The 10228-nt window shown below is 44.3% G+C and overlaps 1 protein-coding gene across 1 annotated transcript; it reads right to left on the minus strand.

Moving 5' to 3' along the window:
• Positions 1–496: 496 nt before the first annotated feature.
• On the minus strand, positions 497–9322 carry LOC148214437 (adhesion G protein-coupled receptor G4-like). The gene is made up of 5 exons (XM_088151560.1): positions 9229–9322; positions 7395–8015; positions 4034–4093; positions 1768–1871; positions 497–562 (listed from the first exon to the last, which is right to left on the minus strand). Exons 1-5 carry the CDS (start codon positions 9320–9322, stop codon positions 497–499), a joined length of 945 nt encoding a protein of 314 aa, XP_088007686.1.
• Positions 9323–10228: the final 906 nt, after the last annotated feature.

Consider the following 10228-nt stretch of genomic DNA (forward strand, 5'->3'; position numbering starts at 1 on the left):
ACTATAGATGTGCTTGAGCGGTGTTTTTAGGTAATTGCTCGTTTTACTGCAGAAGGCATTCTGTTTTGCAGGAAGACTCAACCCTCACGAAGACTTTCTAGCACTTTCTTGTGTCGTGACTTCCAAAATCGAACAGCCCTGAAATGGGTGGTGGTCTAACCTGGATATTAATCCATCTCCCAAGCCAATAAAGGGTGGGACCTTTGCTTTTCCACATGGGCATTCATTGCTGAAAATCGTCCGTTCGCAGCTTCATCCAAGGCAGGCCCTGAGTGGCTTGAAATGGGGACATCTCAGCAACTTAGCGACCCACATTAAAAAGCAGGTGGAGCTTTGCATCTTGACTTCTTTGATCACCCCCTGCGGACACCCCGCCTGCAAATGCTTCCGGTCTCTATTAAGCTTTGCAAGCAAAGTTATTCTTTTTAGAGAGTGAGTTCATTGCGTTGGCATCCATGAGCCTCTGCCCACCTTTCTGGGCAGCAGAAAAAGATGCTTACCGAGTTGCCTTGATGTAATGGTTGGTCACCACAAATTCTGAATTGTCTAATTGCTTCTTGAACTGTAAGAGAGACAAACGGTCAATCACAACTGGATTCCCTGAACATCCTGCGGCATTTGTCTAACAGCAACAGTTATCTGATGAAATGAATGTAATTGCCAAATGTTGATGCTGGAATCAGTGCTTCAGCCCTTTAGGGCAGGGATTCTCAACCTCAGCAACTTTGAGATGCGTGGACTTCAACTCCCAGAATTCCCCAGTCAGCATTCTGAATTCTGGGAGTTGAAGTCCACGCATCTCAAAGTTACTTGAGGTTCAGAAACACTGCTTTAGGACAATACTGCATCATCCCTGTCCAGCAAATTGTGTCTTTCATGGTGCAGAAGAGAGGAGGGATCACCTGGTGTCCTACTTTCCATCTCTATTCAGTTGCTGTTATGCCCATAAAAAGGTTAAAGCTGGAATAACTGGTGGCCATTCCCTGTGGGATGGTCCATGCTAAGCACCTACAGTATATTATTTCCAGCAGCTCTGGAAAGTCCTGTGTGATGATGATGATAGAGTAGATAGATAGATAGACAGATGGATGGATGGATGGATGGATGGATGGATGGATGGATGGATGGATGATAGGTAGAAATAGATAGTGTAGATTATTATTATTAATGGAGAGATAAAAGGGCACTTTCTCCCTGCTTTTGTCCCATTTTCCCAGATTAACGGCATTTGATGTTTGCAGATGTTTAATAAATAAGCATCAAGCTATATTTTTGCGAGCTGAGTGGGCCGCCGTGGGCTCTGATCTGGATCTAGGGACTGACTGGGAGCGTGCTGGGGGCAAACTAAACTGCAATTGCCCCAAGAATTTTCCAGCAGGTAGAACTTGTGTTTCTTCGGTCCCCAAGTCCTTCCTAAAGATCTCCCTGAATTGCAGTCTTTAATGCGACAGAAAGGTGGCCCTCACTCAGCCTAAAAAAGGAGGAAAAATGTGCATGTTGTGCCATCGTTTCACTTGAAGAAAACTTTCCAAGCAACATTGTCCGCTAATAGCGAACCGACTGGACGAGCGCAAGTCACCGAGTCCCATCAAGTGGAATAATTCTCAACGTTTCCAGCAAAATAATTGCGCGTGCGCTTATTTCTGGGAACGTGTGAGCATTCTCCATCCTTTCCAAGCACGAGCAGGATTAGCTTCTCCGGTTTGGCCGCCCTTCGCCCTGCACGCGGGTAGGGCCGACTTTAAACGGGACACCGCTCAGACTTACCCAGTTTGTCGCCAGCTTTTTGGCATCGTAGCGATCGCACGTCCTTGGGGGCTCACAAGCCATGGAAAAGTTCATTTGGAAGCTGTAGAAGGTGACTGAGAAAACTGAAAGGAGGAAAATAGGGAAGTGAGCGTATCTTCACCTTACCTTTAATTGTGTTTGCCTTTGATTTTGACTCATGAAGCTTTTCGTAGGTTTAATGTGTGGTCTACTGATTATGTTCCTTTACAAATCTATAAGGGTTTTGAACAGGGTAGTTTTTATTCCCGTACACATTCTGGAAGTGCGTGCAGAACAGAACTCCTTTTTAAAAAGTGCATTTTTAAGGTATTAAAAATACGCTTTTTCATTGTTAAAAATGCGGACTACGAGGTGTTTTTTCTTAACTCAGTTTCACTTATCGGACATGCTGCCAAGTGTGTGTGTGTGCAAGCTCCCGTGCAACGGTTGTGCTGACTTGCGTTGTGGTTTTTACCCCGGCTGCACTTTTTTATCTGGATGTCGTCATTTTTATTGTTTCATATTGTTTCTAATTACTGTTAGCTGCCCAGAGTTGTGAATTTGAGAGGGGCTGCCATATAAATCAAATACATAAATAAATTCATGGCATGGCATCGTAAGAAAATCCCCATCCAGGGTTTGCTTTCTGGTGGATTAGGAAATTACCTGGACTTGCCATAGGAGGGAGCTCAGAAATGAAACGAGCGCTGCGCAAACTTCAGGCAGTAAAACAATTTTATAATGGCTATTTTATAACAGCTATTAATACCATCCAAAGAATAAGGACTAAATTTTAGTAGCAGGGAATAGAAAAGTTGCTGGGAGACTCTGATATTATTATTATCTTTAATCCTCTGAAACTATTGAAAAGGTTATATCGGTTTGATGCACTGATAATCCCATCCAGGCTCGGCACTGCCTACAGATGTTTGTCAGCATTTGCAAAGAAAGAAAGAAAGAAAGAAAGAAAGAAAGAAAGAAAGAAAGAAAGAAAGAAAGAGAGAGAGAGAGAGAGAGAGGGAGGGAGGGAGGGAGGGAGGGAGGATGCAGTTAAATGATTTTGGGTTTAATGCAATGGTTCTACAGATGCAGGCTTTTTCACCTGCTTGTCTTCTGATCAGATCCAGGGGCCAGACCTGAAAAACCAGCCCGGATGGTTTGATGGAAAGAAAGAAACCGTATAATTCTATGCGTGCTTCTTCTGAAGCCAGGGCGTTTGCAAGGTATGGTCAAGAAAGTCAAGATGGTGGCTACAAGGTGCAGTCAAAGCTCTGATGCATATAGAAAGCAAAGCTTTGATTGCAATCATTGCAGCCTCCATATTGACTTTTTTTACCACACCCTGTAGACATCCCTGCTCTGAAGGAATTGTGCTGTGTGCAATGGAGCTTGATAAGTGTGTACAGTATGTCAGCTTTTCCCAGCCTTTGGGTCTTTCCCCACTGCGGAGCTGAAGTGCTGTCCAGCTGTCCTTGAATTGACCAGACAAGGGACTGACACGAAATTGGCCACCCTTCCAGCCTTGGTGGCCTCATTTCCCTGTCCTTGCAACCCTCTGACTGCCCTGGAAGGTTGCAAGTGACAAAACCCAGCAGATTCCACCCATCTCGAGGCTGTCCTTGGATGATACCAGAACACGAGGGAAAAGATTACAGGCAGTTTCCAGGTTGTGTAAACTCGGACTTACGTCATTCCAACGTTACGCAAAAGGTGCAAAAATGGCAGCTGCTGTTTGGGCATGTACACAAGACACAGAAAGTGGCCACCCTTGTCCATTTGTCCTTGGGGCATGGTTTGATATACCCCAAAGACAACCTTGCGTAACCTGGGGATTGCCGGAACCATAAGGCCAGCAGAGTTAACAACGATTAAAGGCTGTCTCAGTTGTAAGGGATGAGATGAAAGGAAGATCACTGCGATGTGGAAGAGGAAAGATGTTACCAGGCCATGATTGGGCCACAACTCACTGGAAGTCAAGAAGGACCTTATGTGTTGGTCTTGGACAGAACTGGGAAGCCAGTATGGCCAGCATTTGATAATGTGCGTTTGCCTTGTGCAACATCTCATTTTTCAGAAATTCTGGGACCGCACCTCTCAGAATTTCTTGTCAACATGACACGACCCTGCAAAACCTTCCACACGTATGGAGGGGGGCAGACCGGGCCATCTGATGGACCATTCTGACGTTCTCCCAAGGCACTATCCCCTACCGAGCCATCATGTCAATGCTTCCAAAAAAGGTCTTAAGCATCCTGGAGTTCTGTACCTGTAGCAGTTGGATCAGGGGGGGTGATTGGTGGAAAGACAGATGTAGACTCTTCTGTGCCTATAGAAAAAAAGGGGGAAAGTACAATTATGAACAAGGACAAAACACACACCTCTAGGAACGTTGAGGTTGGAAAAAACCTCAGACTTGGAGACCATCTGAACCTTCACAAGAATCATGATGTGGAACAGTCATCCTGGGAGAAACGTTGAGTAACTGAATCTTCCATCTATTAGTTTTTTCACACCCAGAGAATAGGGTTACTTTCTTTTCTTTTTTTCCCCCTGAATTTTCCCCCTGGCTTTCCTGCTTTCATGTTGCTTTGCAGGGGTATCCGCATTGCTTCAATCGCAATCTCACAGACGCCACCCTGGGGTTTTTTGGCCATATCCTGTGGACACCCCTCTTGCTTTACAACATTTTTGATGCTCTTCCTGTGTTAATCTTGCTCCCTGTGATTAGGAAAGCAGGATAAAATATGTTTGTTGCCAGATGGCTGTTTAGAAAGGATTCCCTTCAATTCCCTTGCTCAGAGCTGGCATTTGACTTGGCATCCACCACACACAGGCATGGATGGAGGTCCCCCTTGCCCAGAAAAAAAAGGGTGAAAAACTTGTTCGATTCTGTCGGTTGTAGCTGTTCCTTCTTCACACATTACAAAAAACTCTCTTTTAAAAAAGGGCACAATAGGTTAGATTACAACCTCCATAGACTAGCTTCATGGGGTGGGCTTACCTGCATGGCACGACCCATCAGAAGGGGTTGACTTGGCCATGTCATTCAGCGAAAAAGTATTCAGTCCCTTGGGACTTCTTTGAAGTTTTGCCCATCTTTGCCACTGAATGTGATCAGAGCTTTCTCAGGGCTCTAGGGAAGGGTAAAGGGAGTCTGTATGAACACGTAACACCATCGTTCGATGCAGAAATTCAGAAAATCCCAAAGGGGCCAAATGTATGACGCTTCACTGTACCAGGTAAAACTGGAATTCGATCTGTCCCAGGCGCCAGTGAATCTCCCTCACCTTTGTATTTCTCAGGCAACATCCATATGTATTTATTTATCTGTTCAATTTATATTTCTCGCATGCATGACTCTCGGTGGCACAGAGTGTTGCTGTCTTATCTGTTCCAAATGCCATACCTTATCCATAAATTGGTGTTTGTTCAAAAGAGCCATAAACCGAGAAGGAAACACGTTTATGCCATGTGTGGAGGTTCTCATACACTCCAGCCAAGACCTGACAGGAAAGGCTCATAAATAAAACTTTACAGCCTGGATTCCCATCAGGGATCCCAAAAGTTGAAAATTATAAAGCAGAAAAGTAGGGAGTGAAGTTTGGAAAACGCAACAGTGGCCACGGGATTGGAAAAGGTCAGTTTACGTTCCAATTCCAAAGAAGGGCAATGCCAAAGAATGCTCAAACTATCGCACAATTGCACTCATTTCACATGCTAGCAAGGTTATGCTCAAAATCCTACAAGCTAGGCTTCAGCAATACATGAACCGAGAACTACCGGATGTACAAGCTGGGTTTCGAAAAGGCAGAGGAACTAGAGATCAAATCGCCAACATTCGCTGGATCATGGAGAAAGCACGAGAGTTCCAGAAAAATATCTACTTCTGCTTCATTGACTGTGCAAAAGCCTTCGATTGTGTGGATCACAACAAACTGTGGCAAGTTCTTAAAGAGATGGGGGTACCAGACCATCTTACCTGTCTCCTGAGAAATCTGTATGCGGGCCAAGAAGCAACAGTTAGAACCGGTCACGGAACAACCGATTGGTTCAAAATAGGGAAAGGAGTACGACAAGGCTGTATACTGTCACCCTGCTTATTTAACCTATATGCAGAGTACATCATGAGAAATGCCAGGCTGGAAGAATCACAAGCCGGAATTAAGATTGCAGGGAGAATCATCAACAACCTCAGATATACGGACGATACCACCCTAATGGCAGAAAGTGAAGAAGAACTAAAGAGCCTCTTGATGAGGGTGAAGGAGGAGAGTGCAAAAGCTGGCTTGAAACTCAACATTAAAAAAACTAAGATCATGGCATCTGGACCCATTAATTCCTGGAAAATAGAAGGGGTAGAAATGGAAGCAGTAACAGACTTCATTTATTTGGGCTCCAAGATCACCGCAGACGGAGACTGCAGCCATGAAATTAAAAGACGCTTGCTCCTTGGGAGGAAAGCTATGGCAAACCTAGATAGCATATTAAAAAGCAGAGATGTCACCTTGCCGACAAAGATCCGCATAGTCAAAGCTATGGTTTTTCCAGTAGTAATGTATGGCTGTGAGAGCTGGACCATAAAGAAGGCTGAGCGCCGAAGAATTGATGCCTTTGAACTGTGGTGCTGGAGAAGACTCTTAAGAGTCCCCTGGACTGCTAGGAGGTCAAACCAGTCAATCTTAAAGGAAATCAACCCTGATTGCTCATTGGAAGGACTGATAATGAAGCTCAAGCTCAGATACTTTGGTCACCTAATGCAAAGAGAGGAGTCTTTGGAAAAGACCCTGATGCTGGGAAAGATTGAAGGCAAAAGGAGAAGAGGACGGCAGAGGATGAGATGGTTAGATAGCATCACTGAAGCAATGAGCATGAAACTGAGCAAACTCAGGGAGGCAGTGAAGGACAGGAAGGCCTGGCGCGATATGGTTCATGGGGTCACGAAGAGTCGGACACGACTTAACGACTGAACAACAACAACAACAAGGGAGTGAAGCAAGACTGGGTGCGGGAATGCCCTGAAAAACCAACAGCCTTCGGTATTCTATGTCTGCATTCACACCTAAATGCTAAGACAGGATTTGTTTTAACCATGGTTTATGCGAGAGTCCAGACTTGGTCTCCACATCATGCTAAGCCATAAGATTCCTGAACTGAGCCGACTGTAATTTATTCAGGAAGCCATGGTTAAACAAACCATGGCTTTATGCAGTGAGTGAACACAGTCTTGGACTTGCAGGTAAACAGTGTCAAAACAGTAATCTGCTTTGTTTTGTTTGTTTCTTCTACCAAAATAAGAGAAAAGTGAACCATGAATAATCCAGGGGTCAAGTAGGACAAACTCTGATCCAAACAAGGTAGGATCTGTAAAAATTATAGTTTTACACTATGGTTTATTGCCCATAAAATAATGATTTTTGAAAAAAATGGGTCTACATCTAAACCCAAAAATAGATACACCAGGTTATGAATGTATATTTTTGGTATTTTATATATAAAATCATAACCTGATGTATCTGTTTTTGGGTTTAGATGTAGGCCCATCTTTTTCAAAAATCATATACTGTATATTCGGAATGACATAAGACAAAGATGGAGGAGACTTATTTGAAGAGTTTATGGATACTCACCACAACGTTGGTGATGGGCATCCTCTATTCTTACACCATTCAGAGACCAATAATTGCCCCGCCAGCTTACTTCATTCCCATCATCACAACGCTTGATCTCTTGCTCCCCTCTCACATAATTCCACATCTGGAAGTAGTGCAAGATGCCAACGAAGGATGACTCTAGGATTGGTTTTCCATCGTAGTTCTTGTGCAAATGCCCCATCACCAACATCCCATTTGGCCGTAGACAGCTGTGAGGGATATCTGAAAGGGTTTTGTTCACCAGCTTCCTTCCATCCCAGAAGAGCTCCAGGAGACGCTTCCGACCGTCCCAGACACAGCAGATCTGGTGCATCTTATATGCCGTAATATGCTCTCTCAGGTCGATGTGCCTGCCCAGAAGGAACATTTGCAGGCGGGAATTACGGGCAAACAGAGCCAACTCCACCTCGTAGACAGTGGAGGGGCTGCTGATATCATAGGAAAAGGCTGTCCCATTCTCCACACTGTCTTCAGTCTTGTTGAGATCAATGCACACAGTAAATGCACAAAGTTCAGGGACATGCTTATTGGCCAAGGAAACATATTTGTTTGTCTGTCCCAGTAAAACCAGCTGCTTCCCTTTCAGAGACACAGATTCTGTTTATGACAGAAGAACAGGAAGATCCAAGAAAGACACATCAGTCCATTTGGCCATGTAGCTGAGGTTATGATCCACTAAAGAGTGCATTTTCAACAATTGTAAAACATAGGAAGAAAAATCACCTATACTGTACACACCCAACATACACACACACACAACATTAATAAAGCTTGAACAGTTGAGTAGACAAGAGTGTAATGGATAATACTCCATTACAAAAAGACTCCCCTATAGGTTCTGCTTGAAAATCAGGGGAGATCTGATATAATCACCCCCAAACATGAAAGAGACTGGTGGCATTTGAGGGAGACCGAATGACTGTGTGGTGTCACATACCAAGCAAAGCTAACATTAATCTTGAATGGGTTTGGGGAGAGAGGTTCAGCCCTATTGTATGAATGCAGACCATACAGTTGGCTTTCAGTTTAATGGATTCCGCAAATCGCAAACAAGAGTAAATTGGGTCACCAGGTTACGCAACTGTTGTGAATGTAGGTAGTGGGTGTCAGATGGATGCAACTTCCTGAATGTTCCTTCTGCCCCACCGTGATCACAACTCTCAAGACTGGAGATGGGATGAACCATCTTGAGTTTTCTGACCACATACAAGGATACAGTCCTTGTGGATTACATCAGTTCAAACTGCATATAGGGAAACTGTGCACTTGTGATCTGTGAGTTGAAATCACCTTATATGTGCTGGTGCATCAAAAGGAAGCTAGACTGGAACAGCTGTGTCTCATACATGGGGGATTTTTTTAAAACATGGGGAGCATTCAGATGTAAAAATCAAGTCCATGGAAATTAAGCTACAAGCTGAGTAAATAGTCATGAAGGGAAATCTGTTCGTGGAAATTGATTCCAAGGATTAAAGGGTGGATCCTCAGAAACAGGGTAGGACACCTGCTGGAAGGGGAAATTGGTGGGAAATGGGGGGTTCCCACTTTTCATGGAAGGCAGAAGATCCCTCTGAATGACACCAATGTTTGTTTTTGTGCCTATTCGCATTTCTGCAGAATTAGCATATGAGAGCAACCCCATTTTTTGACAATAACATGGCTTTTGTAGGGGAACCCCCAGCCCATGAAGAACTCAGTTACGCAGAGAATACTTTGAAATGAGCATACATCTTAATTCACCAGAAAATAAGCAATATGTTCCTGTCCTGTGAAGAGACAGCACACTCTGATTTGTTGGGAAAACTTATACCTGAGAAAAGGAACAAGGTGGCAACAGCAAAGAATAAGCTACTGAGGATCTTGGACGGAGCATATCCAGCAACATCACACTTTAGCCCGCTCATCCTCTAGATGTGGTCTGAAAGGCAGAAGGAAAGCTTGTGAACTATGTTCTGGAGATAGAAGACAAAAACAGATGGGAGTCAAGGGCCCCTCTGTCCTGGGGGAGCCAATTCAGGGGCATCCACAGGATGAATAAAACAAATCAAGATGACCATCACAACCACACAGTCAAGGCAACCATCTTGATGTTTTTCACCTCCCCTGAGAACATTCCTGATCCAAAGTTGTCCACCACCTTACTCCCCTTAACTGTCTAGTCCAGGGTTTTCAAACTTGGCCACTTGAAGATGTGTGGACTGGGGAATTCTGGGAGTTGAAGTCCACCCATCTTCTAGTGGCCAAGGTTGAGAAACACTGCTTTAGAGAGATCTAACGGTCACCCTCAGTGGATGCTTATGAGATTAACCACTGAGCCTCCCCACAATCAATCATTTTTTTTCTATCGGCCCACCAGCCAGTCATCCACAGTGTAACCAATTCGGTGGTTAAAAACAGGGACTTTAATGCGTGAGAGCACATACATAACTATAAAAAACTTTGGACCTTAGGAGTTGTATAGGTGCGCTGACTTTCTTTCCATCCTCCTACCTGCACCTGTTTTATGAAAATCACTTTTAATTTTTCAGAAGTTAACAAACGCGTCTCTTTAACACAGGGGAAGCATCCCCAAAGCCCCACTTCCATGCTGCCACTTCCATGCTTAGGCAACAATGCACATGACTCTCCAGGATATGGCTGATGGTGGGTTTTTCCCCTGCCACCGACAGCCTTTTGTCCAAGGGTTTGCACTCATGTGTTTAATGAACCCATCAAGATTTTTACTGCCTTGGCTCTGTTCACTTGAGTGTGCCATGCCTTCATGGTCTGCGTGCTTCCTGTTGATCAATATATAGGTCGAAAACGCCCTC

Source organism: Python bivittatus, unplaced genomic scaffold (assembly GCF_059951505.1).
Source record: "Python bivittatus isolate LINGU-HERP-01145 unplaced genomic scaffold, Pbiv_v1 ctg000670_np1212, whole genome shotgun sequence".
In the NCBI taxonomy this organism is placed as follows: domain Eukaryota; kingdom Metazoa; phylum Chordata; class Lepidosauria; order Squamata; family Pythonidae; genus Python; species Python bivittatus.